Here is an 18,642-nt window from a genome sequence, read left to right on the forward strand (position 1 = left end):
TTATAAAAAGACAGCAGGGTAGGAAGGGAACAACCAGAGCTGGGAGGGGGACTAAGAGAGGGTACTGGAGGTGGATCCAATCCCAATATGTTGTAAACCTGTATAAGCTTGTCAAAAATAAGAAATAATGAACAGGAGTTAAATAAAAAAAATAATAAAAATTCAAAACCCCAAATAAAAAACTCAGCCATTCCATTTAATCATGCTGCCTCTCTTCCTGAGATGAGGACATGTGTGTGGGCCACACTTAGGTATGCTCATGGCCTTCGGGACTTGCCGTTGAGCACATCTAAGGATGCCAGAAATACTGGAGATGAAGAATACCGATGGACCAAGCAAATAAGCACACACACACACCATTTATTATTTGTAATTCAATACTTTTTTTTCCTTTAATTCATACTGAACTTCCATGGCTCTAGCTACTTTACATTAAGATTTGGCTGGACAGCCTTGTATGTGTCTAGGTACTAGCAATAAGTTTTTGGACCTTGCGCACAGCGCCAGGCAAAGTACAGTTATAGATCCAAATATAGACGGTCAGACAACCCAACTGCAACCAAACTGTGTTCTTTCCCACTGTGGCCCAGTGCAGGTGTTGGGTGCTGCTCCCTCTGCCTCACCCGACTCCACCCCATGTCAGGATTATCCAGGGGGCCACTATGGCCTCTGATCCATCCCTCCCCACCTCAGAATGTAGGTTGAGTGGGGTCGGGGGAAGCACCATGGGTTTGGGAAAATGGTCTGGTCCATGCAGAGAGTGGTCTGGCCCTAGAGTGCAAGGTAGGGAGATGTGGGGTGCCACACATTCTTGTTGGCAAAAGTGACTGTTTTACTGTGCAGTCTCTGCACACAACACAGAAGCCCAGGGCCAACTCCCCAGACAGCCTGATGTCCTGCCTGGAGCAAGGGCCGCCATTTTGCTTCTGAGGTGTCTTATTGTATGGAAAGAAGCAAGGAGGACCAAGGGGGTAGAGATGGCAATGTCCGTTAAGCATTCACATGCTGGGGAGATCGTCTGGCATCAGCAAATCTTGGCAGGTAAGTGCTTCTCATCGGCAGCCAAGGCTCCAATCCGGGCTCCCAGGCCTGCTGAGGACCTCTCCAAGTCACAAGACCCCTGAGCTGTTGCAGGGCACATCAGAACAGGGAGCTGGCTGAGCCCATCACAATGGCTGGAGCAGGAGTGAGGTAACAAGACTGGGCAGAGAGGTGGGAGAGGGAGCTCTCTACGCCATGTGCAAATTCCTGCTTTATGTCAGGAATGTAGGGATGTTGAAAGATTGTCTTCCAGAAAACACTCCTCTGGGATCCAAATGCATCTTCTGGAAGAAGACTTGGACATGGAAGGGAGAGGGGCCAGCCTGCTGGAGGATGGGGGGGCGGGGTGTGTGGATGAGGGTCAAGGATGGCAAAGGAAAAATGGGGAATGATTGCCCCATAGCTTAGAGATGGGGATGGGGTTGGGGGGAGGGAGAGTCTTGAAGTGGGTAGGCAGAGTCCAGGTGTGTAGGAAGGGCCATCACAGCCCTGCCACCTGGGGGAAGAGAGAAGATTGCTATTTCTCCTTGGTCCTAATGACCAGGGCTGGCTTTGGCTGCCCTGCAGAGCTGAGGAAGTGGGATGATATGCCACAGAAAGGACCCTTCTGGGAGCACAAGTAGTCCAGAAAGAATCTGCCCCTTGCCAGTCATTTCCCCAACACCTCATATCCTACAGATGCTGTCTATGAAAATAATAGGCCAGTGCCAGCATAGGTGAGGGGCTATGGACAAGTGGAAAATCCACTTGTGGCAAATTCCTCTTGAGGTTCCCTGGCACTCCTCACTCCTTTGATGCCAGTGCCCTAACTCAAGCCAAGGATTTTAGCAATGGTTTCATAATTTATTCAAACTGTGACAGGGGTTTGGCTGAGGAAAACAGAAGTTCTAGAACCGGGAATGGCTTCTTCCATCAGTGAGGAGTATGAATAGTAGAAAGGATTCACAGTGCCTGGAGATGGAAGATGGACTCCGTCCAAAAGGATACTCTTCTTACTGTTATCTTCTAAGCGTAAACCAGTTCCATAAAACTAGGCCAAAGAAAGAAGGAAGGAAGGTGCTTCTCGTGCTAATGCTGAGCAAGATTAGCCCTGCCACTGGGGTCCCTAGACCTCCTACCAAGAACAAAGTTCATCCGCCTGGGCAGGACATCTTCCAGGACTGGAAATTCCCCATCTTGCTAATCCTGGCCTAACCTCCAAATCAAGGTCAAGCCTGGATCCCACATTAAAGGTCTTTTATTTCAGCCCTCTCCTGTTACACCTGGGATCCTGAAACTCAATGTCGGGAACTTATCCAAAGCCACACAACTTTTCAATAATATGGCCAGAGACTCAAACCCAAACCTCTCACCAGTCCAGTAAAAAGCACTCAAATATCTTGCCACACAAATCCTTACAGAAAGGTCAAACTATAAGTACATCTACAATAAATGAACAAAAACCTGCCAGCTGGGAGAAGTAATCAAAGGCCAGGTAGCTTCCATGCCCTCCTGCAGACAGCTAGCTTTGTGCCAGGCCATTCTCTAGGCCACTTACTTTGGCTGCAGGGGTGAATTCCCACTTCCTTCACAAAGTATGAACGAAGGGGAGGAAAGATTTTGTTTGAGAATAAACTGATACGTTGGTTTCTTCCAGGTTTAAAAACCCAAGCTAATGCTAAGACAGAAGGAACTCAGGAGAAAGCCGTCGTCATTCTTGGGGGCTATTCTTTATGAACACATATCATCTGGGTTCACCAGAAAACAGGAGGTTTTCCCTGACAAATTAGGTGCTCTCCTCCCCTAAGTGATACTGCAGGCCAAAGAACGGTAGTTCTCAGTGGTTAGGGCCACTTCTGTTACTTTACTTTGTCCCCCTCGCCACCCCCACCCCACCCCCAAAGAAGACCTTTGAAATTGTTTTAAAAGACTCATGGCTACTTTAGCAATTAAACTTAAGTAAAGAACTACATGTGCAATAAATCTGAGAATTTCCAATTTTGCTTTCAAAAACTTTCTGGAAATGCTTCTGGCTTCTGCCTATTCCAAGAAGAAACTGCCTAGCACCCTGGACCATCCTCCCTTCTTTGACTTGGGGCTCGTGGGTCTTGACAGTCATCAGCATCTCTCAAAGCAACCAAGTGACGACCAAGTGGTCTTTTGGGTCTTGTCCACTCCAGAGGAACAAACGAATCCATTCCTCACCCCTGCTTTCTCAGAATGCTAGCAACGCTAACTAACCACAGGTGCCTTCTCCTCCCTCCATCAGAAGATGATCTGGAGGTACAGCCTTTTTTTATTTATTTATTTATTTTTCTTTGATTTTGCTCTTCAAGAAGTACCAACACCTCTCCAGGGCACTGCGAAATCGATGCCTTTCTTTCACTGCCAAAAATGGAATGTTCGGACAACTCTAAGAGGAGAAAGTAACTTCTTCTCTGGTATAGCTAATCACTGCCACCTTGCTTCTCTTCTTTTGTACTGATGCTCTGGGAAATCCAGGTCTCCTTCTTCCCTGGCCTTCAGAAGCCCGGGAGAAGCAGCAAGCTTAAAGGAGTTTTCGTGCCAACCTGGCAGCAATGTTTACTACCATGGATCTCCAAGAGCTCTCCCAGGGTCTGGCAGGATTCCTTGAGCCATCATATGGAAGAGTAGTAGAGACTTGTAAGGGAGGATGATGGGTCTGCCCAGAAGGACCTCATGAGATCATATAAAACCTGAGTCCTGATGGGCTAACATTAAGAAGGCCCTGGATGGTTCAAGTTTCCAATGTACATCTGCCTTTTATTCCTTGGTGGCTTTCTATCTCACAAAGGTCAAAGACTAAAAGAGATTTATACACATATCTTCAGAAACTCACTACCAAACCTGAGAAACTTAGAACTGAGGTGGCATCCATGCCAAACCCTCCCTCTAGTGGCGCATATGTTTTCCCACGCACAGTGGCACAGAGTTGCCTCTATTGCTAACGCTGGCTCCTTACCAAGAAGAGTTCATGATACTGTTAGCCCTCGAAAGTGGCTTGGCTACTATGCTCACTACTCACACAGGATTCTGGGTAAGCCCTGCAATCCATGTTTCTAGATTGTTCTCTGTCTCCCAAAGCCCCGAGGGACTAGGATACCCTGACTTATCCTGGACATCAAACTCACAGATCAAAGAGAAAAAATTAGAGCCACAGACCTGACTTGCTTTCAATAAGAGAGGTTGTTGTTTTGTTTTTGAAACAAGGTCAAAAAGGCTCCACCCTGGCTAAGAAACAATGTGCTCTTAGGGCACACGGAAACAATAGGATTTTAGGCACTAAAAAGTGACCCTTCCCCCAGATCCAGCCTGGGAGAAGACCAGAGAGAAAGGGAGTGGGAGACTTAGGAAATTCCCAGCCCTTGTGGGGTCCACAACCTACTCAGGTCAGAAGAAGGTGTGGAGGTGGGGGTGGTTGAGGAAGAATTCCCTTCAGATGCCAGAGCTCAGGAGCCTGCAGCCCCACAGCCCAGGCCCACAAATGCAGCCTCTGTCACAGTCCTCACCACCTGGCTTTCAGTGTGGTCCTAACCGATGGCCTCCTGGGGGACTTTGAATGGGGCTCCTGCCTGCTCCATTCTTCCTTTCCCAAGGGAAGGCCTGGGGAAGCGCTGGGTTGGGGGGAGGGGGGAGTAACGAGGATGGGGGGTGGACAACAGGTTCTCTTTTATCCTAGAGACAAATTAAAAGGGGGTTAGGAAATGAAGCACCTTAAGCAATGCCCTCTTGTAACGACTTTGAAGACCTCGAAGGTCTTCACAGGCATAAACTTTGGCTCAGCCACATTTCCCTTCGAAGGGCCAAGAATGGCCAGCAAGGGAAGGAATGAGGAACAAAAAATGGGAGGAGGAGGATCAGGGGAGATTGGTGCTGAGAGGTGGTCCCTGCCCTCCTCGGTCCCTCCACAGTGGAGGGGGAAACGCTGCTCTGGCCGGCACAGGGGGCGGGAGTTCCCGCTCCTTCTCCCTGGTACATAGGCATTATCTCTTGTTTTTAAAATCTGTATATAATATATATTTATATTCTGTATATATATATATTTATATATATTTATAGGGTCTATGTACATGTATTGCACAGGCCTCTTGTAGCCACCCCTGGTCCTGCCTTGTCAGTGATAGCGGTTCCTCTTCTCGTCGCTCTCAGCTGTGTAGTCTCGGGACCGGATACCGTTCTGAAGGTTGATAAGAGAGTCCTTCATCTGTAAGAGAGTGCTCTCGGTGAGTGTCCACAGAGCTGTAGCTACCATGCCACGCCCATCTGTGGCCCATCCCTGTGTCACACGGAACCAACAGATGATAAGTCTACAAAGCACGGGAGGTTCTCGGGGGGGGGGGGGGGGGGGGCCCAGCCTAAGATAGAAAGGGGTCAGGCAGTCCAGTACTGGGAACCCCATGGGCTTGGTTATTTGTGACCTTCAAATCAGCAAATTTACAAGCATCCAGTTGCTCTCAGGAGCCACCTTGAACTCTGACTTACTTGGCCTCCATCCTGAATATACTTTCTATCTTTCCCCTGACCTGGAACACTTTTCCTCACTCCAGCTTCACCCAGTTGGGAAGTCCAGAAACAACACCAACTTTCTACGGTCACAATCGCCCTTTCCTCCCAGCCTCTCAGATCCTCGGGGCTCTTTGCTGAGTCATCATGAGCATTTTAACTTCCTATTTCTTGGGACTAAAACCATTCTGTCCTTCCCAGACATATAGGGTGGTGTTAAAGCAGAGAGAAAGCAGGTTCTTCATCAGCCCCATAAGAGGAAATTAATGCTTTGGGGGTCATGGGATGAGGTCCAAAAGGGTTAGCGTCAATTGGAGGATCTTCAAATGGTTCAGTACATAGAAGCTTTAGTAAGCTACGGTGTTGTAATGACATCATCGCCGGTAAGCTACTCTGTTATATCAGGGTAACAGCTCCACCCTTCTGCACCAAGAACTCTTGGTCCCTCTGCCTCATCTACTGCTTCGACTTCTCTGGCTCTGCTAAATCTACTCACTGGGTAGGAAGAATCCCATTTCTGGGTATGGTGAGTGTGTGCGTGTGAACGGCCTCACTTGCACCTCAGAGAAATGCTGACATACATATCCTCTGGGGAGACAAATCACTATATAGGATTTTTTTCTAAGAATATGTCCTACACTCCTCTGGCTATTAGTGCGTCTCTTAGTTTGTTACTGTTTGGGGGAATTCCTGTTTCTAATACTTCACTGAGGAGCAGCTGTAAAAGCCAGGATGATCATAAAGAAGGAGGAGGCTGTGAGGAGGTGGTGGCTTTCTCAGTACTGACGGGAAGGAGCTCAGCCTCCCAAAGACGAGGGACTGTGGGCATCTCACCTGGTCAAGGAGCATCACTGAGGATTTGATGATTTCCCTCCACCTCTGGAGCTCGGTGTCGTGGTACTTTTGTTGGGATTCTAATAGCTGGGCCCATTCTGTCTGAGACTGGGGTAACCTGAGGGGTAGAAGAAGGTACCCAGCAGCTGGAGTTATGTTCAGTGGGCTGCTCTCTTCTCTGAGACCCCCAAAGGACAGAGAGTCACGCCAGAGTGCTTTCACTTCTGCTCAATGCCCCAGGCTCCCAACTGCCCAGAAACTCTAAGGACCCATTTGTTGAGATGAACTACGGGCTCATCTCAAAGGGGTATCTTTGAGCACAGGCCATGGAATGGTCCCAGACAACTGTGTGAGGTTAAGGTGGAAACAAAGGGGTCAGGCCCACGTTACCTTTCCTGGAGTCTGAGACCCTGCCAGGCAGTGAGCGTCTGTGTGGTGTATTCCAGCATCCACAGCTTGTAAAAGAGCATCATGTTAAGGATGACCAGCAGCACCAGACTGGGAGAGAGACAGGGAAAGCAAGGGCAGTGAGATGGAGTCTGGGCCCGGGATCTCCCCCACCTACCCATGAGGCCATATGACTGCCCACTGGGCCAACCCAAGCATCACAGGGACATTACAGGTGAGGAAGTTGAAGGGGTGTGTAGCAATGGCTGGAGAAAGAAAAGCAACCTCGTCTAGGGGGACAGTAACAGAATAGGAGAGCCACGGAGAGGGCTATAAGCAAACGTATTGAAGGCTCTAGAAGGGAAGCCATGGGCACCTGACTCTGGGTGCCTAAGAAAGATGGCAAAGGGGGAGGGGGAGCACTGAGGTAAAGGGGGGAATCGTAGAGCTGATACCTGAAACAGATCCTAATGGGAGCAAGGAAGAAAAACAGGGAGGAGGCAGCGGTTAGAAACGGGAGTGTAAGGAAGGAGGGGGATGCACTTCAATGGAGACAGAGAGCAAGTGAGCATCTATGAGACATACACACACACAGCAAAGACACAATGGGCAAGGAGGCCAGGCAAGGAAGGATGGAGGGGAAGTGGCTGTGGACCCTTAGCTTTCCATAGGCACTAAATCAAGAGAAGATTTCCTTATCAACCCAAGGTCATGCGACACCTGAAGGGCAGGACAGGAGGAGGACCTGATAAGGTCCTGGAATACAGGTACTGGAATTTCCCTGAAGCTACAGTGTCTTCTCCCTAGACTTATCAGTGTCAGGAGATCAGAAGCAGAGAGGAGCAAGGATGCCAAGGGTGAGAGGTTGCAGGATACCAGGGGAAGTGGAGAGTCAGTCGAGAAGCTAGGGAAAATTCTCTCCACCTCTGTGGCTCCCTAGGCCACTCTGTGAGAGAAGCTCATGGGATAGAGGGAAAGGTGGAGATTCGGAGAAGACCCAGAGACAGGAAGAGCTGGGGTTAAAAGTCTTAGTGCATCACTTAAAGTATTTTTTTTTTAACTTTGTGAAGTTTCCCATCTACCCTGAAATTGTTTTCTCACAAGGGACATCGTACTCAACCCACTAGGGTTGTTCTATAAATGGAAAGGAACAGAACCTGTAGCAGTAGGCCTACATCAAGAGCTGGTTCTTAATGTGAAAGGATTTGGGAAGGACAGGTACACACAGAAAGGGAGAAGACGGCCAAACTGAGAAGTCACTTCATGGTGGAAAGGAGGGTCAACGAAGGAAAGCAATCATACATGACGCAGACTGTGTCTTAGACTGTTCAAAGTCACTGTTTAATAGTCATGCCCAAGGTCTTATTTATTTCTCGGGCACTATGGATGGAAGTGTCCCTTTATCTGTCAGCTGGAAGTCCCTAGGGCTATCCTACATTGTCCATGCAAACATTCAATGCTACCGTCTAACTGTATCAGCACACGCTGAATCAGCTGAATGCCCACCCCCTCAACACATGTTGCATAGCAAACCACCTTACATCTGGGTTTGTGTTTATAATCCTGAATGTTTTAAGTAAAGGTCATTGTGCTGTCTGAGGGAAGACTCCCCAGTGTGCCAAACAAAGACAAGGAGGTGGGAGGTTGAGTCACCGCATAGAGGGTGGTGCCAGGGTAAGCTGTGCTGGATCCGATCGGTGAGTTCTAAATGCAGGCTATCAGAACCCCAGCTAGGGCTGTGGGGTGTTGGGTCAGGAAGCCTGATTATCCTAAATTTACAAAGCCACAGAGATAGCTGATACCTCTGGGATTTGCCCGTTGGAGTGGGCCTTCTCTAAGTAAAACTGAGAGATGCAGAGAATATGTAAATATAAAACGAACCAAGGTTATAGTCTCTTATTCACCAGTATCCGATACCTGGTATGGTTTTATCAGATACAAATCACATTGCATGGGTGATCTGAGAATGGGTTTTATAGTTGTCTTTGTCCTCGCTGTTGTAATATCATGGTTCCTGGTGCTGTCGTATGTTCTCATGCAAACATTCAATGCCATCATCTAACTGTGTCAGCACATGCTCAGTCACCTGAGTGCCCACTTCCTCAACACGTGCCGCTATGCTATGCCTTGACAAGTAGCAGGAACCCTTCTCGTGTTTCCCATGGGCTTTTCCCCAATAAGGAGCCAACAGGGCAGCCTCTGGCCGCACTTCTGCCACACTCTGCAGGGATGGTCTCATTTATACCAATGGCTTTACTCCGTTTTCTAAGGGACAGGCCCCTATCAGCAAAGGCCTGTCCTCCTCAGCTAGATAACCTGTTGCAGCTCAGACACTTCGATTTTGGCATGTCTTCTCTGACAATTGGCAACTACAGTCCAAATTTCTGTTGACACAAGCACCGGTAGTCCCTGTGGGCAGCTGGACTTCCTGTGAGACTGAACTAAAGGGTAACTGAGGCTTTCCATCTGTGACCTCTCCTCCCCATTCCGTCCTCTCAGTCTGGTGGGCCCTCTGATGCAGATCACTCTAATCACCCACACTGCTTCCAGCGTCTGTCTACCCATTCACCTCACCGCCACAATGCTGGTCTAACTGTGACACTTGTGAGCTTCGCCTAGAGTATCCCCAGAGGAAGGATGTGGCCTCACACCGCCTCTCCAAGGATGTTTTGGGGAGAGGTGCAAAAGGGTCAAAGGAGCAAAACTGACCTAGAGGTGGTCTGGTGCCTGGTGTCCAGAAGGGAGAGCACACACGTGAGAATTGGCTGTGCTGCTCGTCCGCCTGTGTCATCTACATTCTCACACATCATCCCTAGCCATACGCTGAGCCAGGCAGAAAGGCTGTGCTTAGCATCTCTCAATGCCTCTTGTGCAAACGGTCTAGCATATCCTGAGTACTGATGGCAAGGGCTCGCACATCAGACAGCTGTGTTCTCCTATCTTATGCCTTCTTTTCTTTTGGCTTCTCATCATCCTAGCTCAACTTAGTGTTCGAGCTATTGAACCTATGGTTTTATAATGTCCTGCTAATTATAAGTCATCTAGATCGAAATAAGCATCTGTTCTCCCTGGACTGGAAGCATTGATTTTGTCTGGCTACCCTGCCAGGGAGGACTCTGTGCATGGCTCTCATGCTGGGTACAGAGCAGACACTCAAGAGGACCTCTTATAAATTAATGGACTCTTAAAACGTGCTGAAGCATCTCTGTCAGTCAGCATTTATCTTGAGGAGGGATTCTGAGTACCCTGCCTCTCTAACCCACTTGACACTGAGCTCCTAAAAGGCACAGACAGATGCCTTATACACCATTTTCTTCCTAGAAGGCTAACATTTGGGAAGTGCTGAGTATGATACAGGGAAACAGAAAGGGCACCAAAGGACTGGGCAACTGATAGTGAAGACTAGAAGACAAAGGAACAAAGAGGAGGGAAGGCTAAACGTAAGGGGAAACTCATGCTTGGGAGTTAAAAATGATTCTCCTGCACCAGGCAGGGGAGGGAAGGTGTGGGAGCCGGGGAGCGAAAAGAACCTGGAGTCTCTTACACACAGCTGATAACCAGCAGCAGCTTGGACACGCTTTGCAGATGAAAACCATCAGGAGTGTCCTCCGGGATATGCCGTGTCTGCGTGGAACCTGTGGGAGAATGAACAGGCAGTCATTCTCTCCAACCCCACAAATCCCCACACCACAGACAGGACACCAATCAAGCAAGAACACCAGGGAACCACGCATCAGGCTAGCAGCAACCACGTGATCACATCGCCAGCCCTGCCACTCCCCTGCAACTCAAGGATGTAAAGTCTGCAAGGTCAAGGCTTCGGTCAGATAATTACTGAACAAATGAGAAAAGGTAATGTTGGACCTAGGATATGGAGATATGATTGGCTGGTGAAGACAGACCAGGGGCAGCAGCCCCCAGTCCCGGCTTTATAATCAGCTACATGACGTCAAGGCAAGATGTGTAACTTCTCAGTCCATCTACTTAAATGCGACATTGATGACAAATGTGACATCTAAAATGCCAACAATGAGTGCTCTAGTTGAGGCCAGAGAGGGGAACGCATGGGCAATGGCGGTCTTCTCCAGTCCCCAGGCAGTTCTGATGAACTCACACGCATGTGCAAAGTGCAGTTTGTACAACACTGGCACCATCAGTCTCTAGGTTCCTTAGGGAGCCCCAGGTTTCCACAATTGAGAATATACGTGAGAATTCAAAGGGTGGGTTAGAAGAGGAAGACATACAAGACAGGCAGGAGCTTAGTGGGTCTGTGAGGGACAAGGGACAAACTCTACTCAGGATGTAAATCAAGTGAGCATACATGACAGAGACACACAGCTTCATCCCATGGTCCCAATCTACACAACGGTTCCCACCTGGAACATACCTGCCACGTGCTTGATCCTGTGGCCCACATCTTCATCTGTGGGGGTGGTGACAGGACTCATCACCTCTTCCAGATGAGGTACCCGCAGGTGGGCATGGGGACGCTTCCTCCTCCGGACTGCTGAGGACTTATTGGTCTTCTCCTTGGGCGACTGTCTGTGTATCTCGGCCAAGTAGGTACTCTCGGTTTTGGTTAGCTCAGTCTCTGTCAGACACAAAAGGGCCACATCAGAGGCCTATGGCTTTAACCCAACATACTGGCCATTAGAAGCAGCATTCTACTAGTACCATATTCCTACAGCATATCCTGGGAGGCCGGCCAAGTGGGAAGATGACCCTCAGAAAGGCCCATGTCAAGTATTTGTGAAGCTAAATCTCGCTTAGGACCGTGTTCCGAACCTCTGCACCTCCGTGTATATAATTTATGGCATATCACACACTTCTGAACACATGCCTGCAGATCTTTCTTATAATGACTCAATGGCAGTATCACAACATCTTAGGTCCATTCGAGAAGAGGCGAAATCACAGCCCCTGATCACTACAGTCTCTTGAAAGATAACATCCACAGGCATACCAAACTTGATGCTCATTTCAGGGGCAGAATTGAGAACCCAATGAAACTAATACACAGTCTCAGAAAGTCCCTTATTCTCCAGGCTTTCTGTTCCCCACATGGTGGCCAACAGCTGTCTAGGCCAGCAAGGGAAAGGTTCAATTTAGATGACCTGATAACTGTGGTACCCACCTAAATGGCGGAAGTAGTCCTCCAGTCCACTCCAGAAGTTCTTCTCGATGAAAGTTTTCACAAACCCCCAGGGCTGTTTTCGATAGCGGAGCTCTGTGGAGACCCTGAGGAGCAGGCCGTTAAAGACACGATCAGTCATTCATATGGAGAAAACAGGTTTGGAAGCATAGAAGATCAGAATAGGTTGCTGCTACTGCCTGGGACATATTGGGGTGGGGGTACAGTATATACTCTACAGCCTCCCAGCCAATCAAGAGAAGTTTAGAAACTAAGGTCAAACCCTTTTACATCCAAGTAGGGAGTGTCAAGTGTCTTCTCACTTGCCTGCCTTCATGCTACACATAAGATCTCAACACTTCTCTGACTATTCTGTCTCCCAACCACTGGCCACACCACCGTCCACTGCTCTTATAGTAGTTTTACACCCTACCCTCCCACATGGAAGCCCTACTCTCTGCCTCCTCCTTGGGTATATGAGCGGCTGTCAGTAGTGCCCTCACGCCCCATGGCCATGCTTGGACCCTTCGTACATTCCCACCCAGCATCTATTGTCCGCATCGAGAATGGACTAGCACCTCCTGCAAAGGTGTAGCTGTCATCAACCATGATGGTTTTCAAAGGGGTATGTGTGCTGGCTTTCCATCCCTCTTCTACGTACTCCTCCTAACGTGGTCCATATTCCTCCCTTGCTCTGAGCAGGCACCGTTGCATACAGAACTAAGTCTTCATTCGACTGTGACCTGAGTAAGCCGAGTACAGAGAGTTGGTTGTATCCGGTCAAGATTCCTGCTCTAGAGGAGCTCACTGACCAACAATGGAAACAATAGGAAAGCCCAACACATAAGACAGGGAACACAGGGCACAGGGTCCTGGCGCTAAAGGCTAAGCTTCAGTACGTACTGGGGCATGACTCCTGATCAAGTCACTCTTCTGATAAATGAGGGTAATTCCATCTTTGGGAGTTATTCTAAGAAGCCCAACAGATGTAGTTCAAGTTCCTACATAGTTCTACATAAACCACAGAAAACCAACAGTAGGGCCTGGTAAAGATCTTCCAAAGAAGATGCAGAGTGTTCAAAGGGACACAAGGTGGGGAAGAAGAAAGGCAGGATGGGAAGGCAAGGAGTTGAGGAAGGCTCCGGGTAGGACATTAACAAGGGAGAATACTCCAGCTCCCCTTCTCCCCAAGGAGCAAACGGGCACTGTGTAATTGGAATGTCTTTCCCACCTGCACCCTCACAAGCCCTCACACAGCACACCTGAGTCTGCTCTTGTTCCGGGCCACTCTGGTGAGTGTGTATCGATTGATGGTATAGAAGTAGTCGTGGTATGGCACATCGTGGGTGAGGACTTCGGCGTCTATCACATAGCACTCGCTCTCCTGACTTGCTTTGTACATGGTCTGTGGATAGGAAAGCACCACTGATCAAAACTGATGAGAGGCCAGGTAGGACCACCACCTTTCTCAATGTCCCTGTCCCTGGATGCCTGGATGGGAAGTGTGACGTCACTGGGGTTGGCAGCATCTGAGCTAGTTGGACGCCGCCATCACTCAGATTTAACCAAGCCTAGATCCAGAGGTGTCTTCCCAAGTCCCGTTTTCATCCTTCATGATGTGACGGGATTTCCAAGCACACACTCATTTGATTCTTTCTTCTCCCCACTCACCTGTGTCTCCCTGACAGTGGCCGTTTTGGGAGCCAGAGGATTAGTAAGGGTGATAGTGTAGAGAATCACTCGACTCTGGTTTCCATTCTCCTCCTTTTTCCATGGGTGGAAGATGATATCTGAAGGTAGACATGAGGTCTAGACTGAGAAGGTGGGGAACAGCAAACACTGCTTGTCTGAATCTCCCCTCTGATGAACTCCTCACTCCATGCTGACTCTTGACAACCAACCCCCCTCCCCTGAAAGCCAATAGGAGTTTGAAAGCTGGGGGAAGTGGCAAAGAGGAGGTGGAGTTGGGGCAGAAAGAGGCCCATTGTGGCATTGCCGAAATTCTACACAGAGCTCCAGAATGCTGATTGTTCCAAGACTGGGACAGGAGGTCTCGGGGCCACCTGCGGGGGTGCAGGCAACATTGAAGTTACTGTGGTAAGACCATTGGATCCCCAGGGAGTGTGACCCACCCCATGGCCTCAAGGTGCCTCTCTTTCAGAGGGTGCCCTGTTGCCTAGGGCTTGTGCCCCAAGGGAATGATTGCCATCTCTGCCGGGCAATCTTACATCCTTGCTGTGGGAAAAACTGGAGTGAGAGGGAGAATGGATGCAGGAGCCCTCAGGGTGCTGGATATGAATCCTCACTCGGCACTTCTAGGCTACTTTATACAGGCAGATAAATAGAGCCTGGAGTTGAGAATCCTAACACATTGGTGCAAGGAACCCGGAGACCCACACACGGCACAGCTAAGGACTGAACGAGCCAATGTAACACATTCATACAGAGGGCACCTCCCAAACTGCAGAACAGCTACCCTATAATAGACACAGAGCCCTGTGGGGACAAAGAGCTGAAGGGGCCTGCTCCCTGGGAAATCTTTGGAGTCTGTTGGACAGAGGGCATATGAAAACCTTCACTACTAGAGACAGAGAGGGACAGAGTAACCTAGAGGATGTTTGGCACCACATGAGGCCAGAAAGAGGAGCCTGCGACATTGGGAGAAAGAGTGGTATAGGGACAGAGGTAGGAAAATAGAAGGGGAAGGAGGAAGAGGGACAGTGGGGGAAAGGATGGACAGTTAGGGAGGGTCGAGCCCGCAGATCAGACCAGAGAAGCGCCGCTGCTCCATGAAGTCCCGCAGAAAGGGTGAGGTGGTGAACAGCAGGTCATAGAGTTTGTCCACGCTGAAGTTGAAGACTTCGTTCACATACTGTCTTCCACTTAGGTCCTCATAGAAGGCCTGGACCTCTCCTGTACAGAAGAGAGGATTAAGCAGACAGTGACAGAGGAGGACTAGAGGCTGTGGTGACATCCCAGGGGCACCAATATCTCCGAGGCTGATGTGGGTGCTACTACCAAGAGAAGGGTGGCTGGGCTCATGGGCTCACTGTGAATGCTTTTGCCTGCATTACTTCTCTTCTCTTGGTCTGGGGGACACTCTGAGATGCAGAACGTAGCTTCTGACTCCAGATATTTCCGTTCATGTTGCAAAATGGAGAGATGAAGGGGATTCTCTTACCCACATTCAGAGGCTCACCTTCATCGTGGGTATCTGAAGAATCACTGAGCTCGGTGGGGATATCCTCATTGTCATTGAAGTCTAGTGAAGGGGAGGTCACAGGCGCCATGATCTCGATCTTCTCCCCTATGATGTTGTCAATGGCAAGTTCCTTCTCTAGGGACCCGTCACCCTCCATCACCTCTTCCTCCAACGGCAAGCCATCAAACTGCAGTGGAGATCAAGAATAACCCACCAGTGCTCCCCTCTGTGGATCAACTCTCTCCAAAGGGAGACCAGCAACCCAGCCTTAAAAGTCATCCCGTTCCCAGCCACGCTGCTCAGGAGCTGGGCTAATGTTGGGTGCTGGGACTGTGTTGAGGTGCACAGAGGGTACACAGAACCAACACTCATGCCATTCAAACAGTGCACTGGTCTATGGGTGGTACTCCCATTCTAGGTCCTTTCTGGAGCTATACTCCTACCACACTACTACAATGCCAGCCTGCCTGTAAACAATACCCTTTTCCTAAGCACCTCAGAGGGCTTCATGTCTGGGGCTTCGTTTTCTCATTGGCACCAGAAGGGAATCAATTCTATCTTAATGCTAATCTCAGTGGTAAAAAAAAAAAAAAAAAAAAAAAAAAAAAAAAAAAAAAACCATGAAGGCTAGCCATCAATGTCTTCATTTTACTGCTGGTTCGCCTGGCCAAATGTGGAATAAAAGGTTCTCTCTTCTGAGAGTTCTTTCCCAAGGAACCCAAGGTCTTCTTGCAGACACATGCCCTAACCCTCTTTCCTTCTGGAAAGCTCTGACTTCTCGCAACAGTGTTCCTGGGGAGAAAGATTCTCATAGACATTTTCATAGCCTCCATAAATTCTAGCATAGTGGGAAAATAAATTACAAAGTAACTCAACAAAATTCGTGACATAGGTGAATAGGCAATTAACATACAGTTAATACCTACAGTTCCATATTCATGTATGATTTTGACTTTCAATCAAAGCCCCCCAGAGGGGAGGGGGAAGGAAATAGTAAGCCAGGAAAGGTATCCAAAGGAAAAAAAAAAAAAAAAAAAAAAGAAGCTGACTTAGAATAGGCCATCAAGAACTACACTCTTAGAAGATTTAGAATACTTTTCATCTCATATATCAAACCAAATCATTTAACTAGACCTGAGAACCTAGCTTTAGACCTTTAGAATATACCATAACATCATGGTGACCATGGTAGGATCCCTTCCCACTTCCCTGCTCCCAGTGGAGCTCTTGTGGGATTAATTAAGCTGGGAGACACTGGCCACTAATCAGGACAGGGATTTGCACAGAGTTTACCACCCATACCGAGACGGGGGCTTCACTGCTTCCCGTAGATGTCAGTGTGCTGTTGGTGATAGACTTCTTGGGCAGCTGTGGGCTGGCATCCGGCTTGGTCTCTATGCTGCTTTTGGATGAGCTGTCATTCACCTCATTCTCTTCTATGGGGATCTCCTCGCAGTAGCTGGAGAAGACACCCCATGAGCTCAGGTTAGTCTCTGTGGTGGAGGCCACCAGCTAATCTTAGAATGCAGGCCTGTCTGTCAATCTGAAACAATGGGCTTTTCTGCTTCTTTTCTTTATGATCTTGTACCAACCAACCACCCCCTCCCCCCATTGTTCCCCTAAAGCTTCATTTCTGTCTTATTCTATCTCTCCCTATCCTGAAACTTCTATCTGAAAAACCACCTTTTCTAGACACCTTCCTAAACATAACGATATCTCATCTTATTCTCTCCTGTTGGATCCCAACCCCGTTCCATGATCTGAATCTAGCATCTGGGCTCTGAGCAAATATTTCCTGTCTCAAACATCAACTAAGACTGGACTCTGTGTACAGTACCCCCCTTCACCAGTACTGCCCAAATTATAGATTGTAACTAGCGAGCTTCTCTTAGTTGTACATCCTGAATGAAGGTAGGTGTTGTTCTAGAGACACGCCAAGCATTCCGCTGCATGCAATCATCACCTATACAGTCGTTGTTGGCATTAACTTCTGACTTGTACATTTGGTAGCATCTGCATGTATTACAGCTCCAGGTAAATCATTATTTCCCATTTAGACATCAGCAAATAGAGTATGATAGAGCTTATATGACACCAGTGCTAATGCTGAACCAAGCCAAGGCCTAAGTGTTGTACCCTCAGTGGGCTTTCCTTGCTTTTTACTTCACTAGCTTCTCACAGCAACATCTAGTCTCCACACACCTAACTACTGTCAGTCAACTGACTCTCCCTGTCTTTCTAACCTACCTGCAGAAGTTCATACAGTGAGAGCCCCCACCCTTAACTTCCTGCTCTTAGCTTCTAGTGTAGGAGATGATCTGCCTCATTAGGTATCCTTTCTAGAACTTTCTCTGCTTCCTCTTCCTGCTGAATGCTTCCAAGCCTAGACCTTGAACATCCTTTATGTTCAGTCACTTGGAGGACTGAGCTAAGCCCATAGTTATCCATTAGTGACTTTAGAGTCTAAAGCCCTAGTCCAAACCTAGTTCATCCTCATGAAGCCAAAATCTAACCTCAGAAGCTCACATGATCTCTCTGCTTGGCTTGCAGGCATCCTCATTTGCTTGAAACCAATCTTCTAATCTCAAGCTCTTTTGTCTACAGTATGCCCCATCTGTTTAGAACCACTCCATTCTCCCAAAGAGTTAAACCAACAAACTTTAAATCAACCTGGGATTTGCTTCTGAGCTATCAACAGATCCTTCAAAAGACATCAAGAAATTTTTATTTCCTGTCAGACCTACTGCAACCTTCCAAAACACCTCCACAAGCCTCTTTCCTCTACATTATATCATCTAGCAATCTTTGAACAGGTTCCCCCTTGTTCTTCACCTGAGAGTATGTCAAACACGGAAGACAGACTGGTCCTGTTTAGATGTTAAGTCAGAACTTATCAACTGTCTATTATAAACCTATCCATCTCTTTCTGCCTAAAGCCAATTGTCACATTGCCCAAAAGGCTACTAGTCTCTGCTCCCTTGACTTGCTGGCTTCATCTCTGACCACTCAGGTAGCCACATAGCCCAGTTACTGTTCCCTCTGCCAGAAGCACTGGTTCCCTCCAATGCTTCCTGCAGGGTGCTACTTAGATGTCATTTTCCAAATGATGTCCTCATTGTCATTCTGATCCCCATGTCCTCTGGGAAGCTCACCCAAGGCCACACTCACCCCATCGTGTTGAAGTCATCGTCTGGAGGCACGTAGTCCTCGTCATCACTGGTTAGACCCAGCTCGTTCCCGTAGCACTGGTGGACAAAGTGCCAGAGCTCCTTGGGGCACAGGGGCTGCAGGAGATAAGAGCCGTGACTCTGGTCCTCCTTCCCTCCCTCCGGCTTTGCCACCCTGCACAGAAGTTCTATACCCAGGTTGGCACCTTGCAGGGAAAGAAACCAAAGGACTCTCTCCCCAACTGTATAGAGAGGGTATCTCTATGACAGTACCATCCACCTCACATGTCCCAGTCAGATGCTAATCTTCTGCCTGATGATGTCAATTCTGACAAAGCCAAGGACATGGACCTTCCTTGTCTGTACCGTCAACACAG

At 48.4% G+C, this 18,642-nt stretch overlaps 1 protein-coding gene across 25 annotated transcripts in view; it reads right to left on the reverse strand.

Annotated features, from left to right (window-relative positions):
- Nucleotides 1-359: 359 nt before the first annotated feature.
- Gramd1b (GRAM domain containing 1B) overlaps nucleotides 360-18,642 on the reverse strand; it is a 167,140-nt gene continuing 148,857 nt past the window's right edge. For 5 of the 25 annotated variants that reach the window (XM_087560896.1, XM_087560895.1, XM_087560906.1 and 2 more), the window contains 13 exons: nucleotides 18,267-18,382; nucleotides 16,401-16,557; nucleotides 15,096-15,285; nucleotides 14,666-14,809; nucleotides 13,568-13,686; nucleotides 13,159-13,301; nucleotides 11,900-12,003; nucleotides 11,153-11,356; nucleotides 10,310-10,400; nucleotides 6,769-6,876; nucleotides 6,379-6,496; nucleotides 5,112-5,245; nucleotides 360-2,071 (listed from right to left, as the gene is read on the reverse strand). In XM_087560896.1, the coding sequence (XP_087417022.1) occupies nucleotides 5,156-5,245; nucleotides 6,379-6,496; nucleotides 6,769-6,876; nucleotides 10,310-10,400; nucleotides 11,153-11,356; nucleotides 11,900-12,003; nucleotides 13,159-13,301; nucleotides 13,568-13,686; nucleotides 14,666-14,809; nucleotides 15,096-15,285; nucleotides 16,401-16,557; nucleotides 18,267-18,382 (1,584 nt within the window). In that variant the 3' untranslated portion in view covers nucleotides 360-2,071; nucleotides 5,112-5,155. Of the gene's footprint in view, nucleotides 2,072-3,342; nucleotides 4,717-5,049; nucleotides 5,246-6,378; nucleotides 6,497-6,768; nucleotides 6,877-10,309; nucleotides 10,401-11,152; nucleotides 11,357-11,899; nucleotides 12,004-13,158; nucleotides 13,302-13,567; nucleotides 13,687-14,665; nucleotides 14,810-15,095; nucleotides 15,286-16,400; nucleotides 16,558-18,266; nucleotides 18,383-18,642 lie in introns of those variants that run through there. The other 20 variants (XM_087560897.1, XM_087560916.1, XM_087560907.1 and 17 more) reach the window with 8 other exon arrangements.

Source organism: Rattus norvegicus, chromosome 8 (genome assembly GCF_021556685.1).
Source record: "Rattus norvegicus strain SHRSP/BbbUtx chromosome 8, alternate assembly SHRSP_T2T, whole genome shotgun sequence".
Lineage (NCBI taxonomy): Eukaryota > Metazoa > Chordata > Mammalia > Rodentia > Muridae > Rattus > Rattus norvegicus.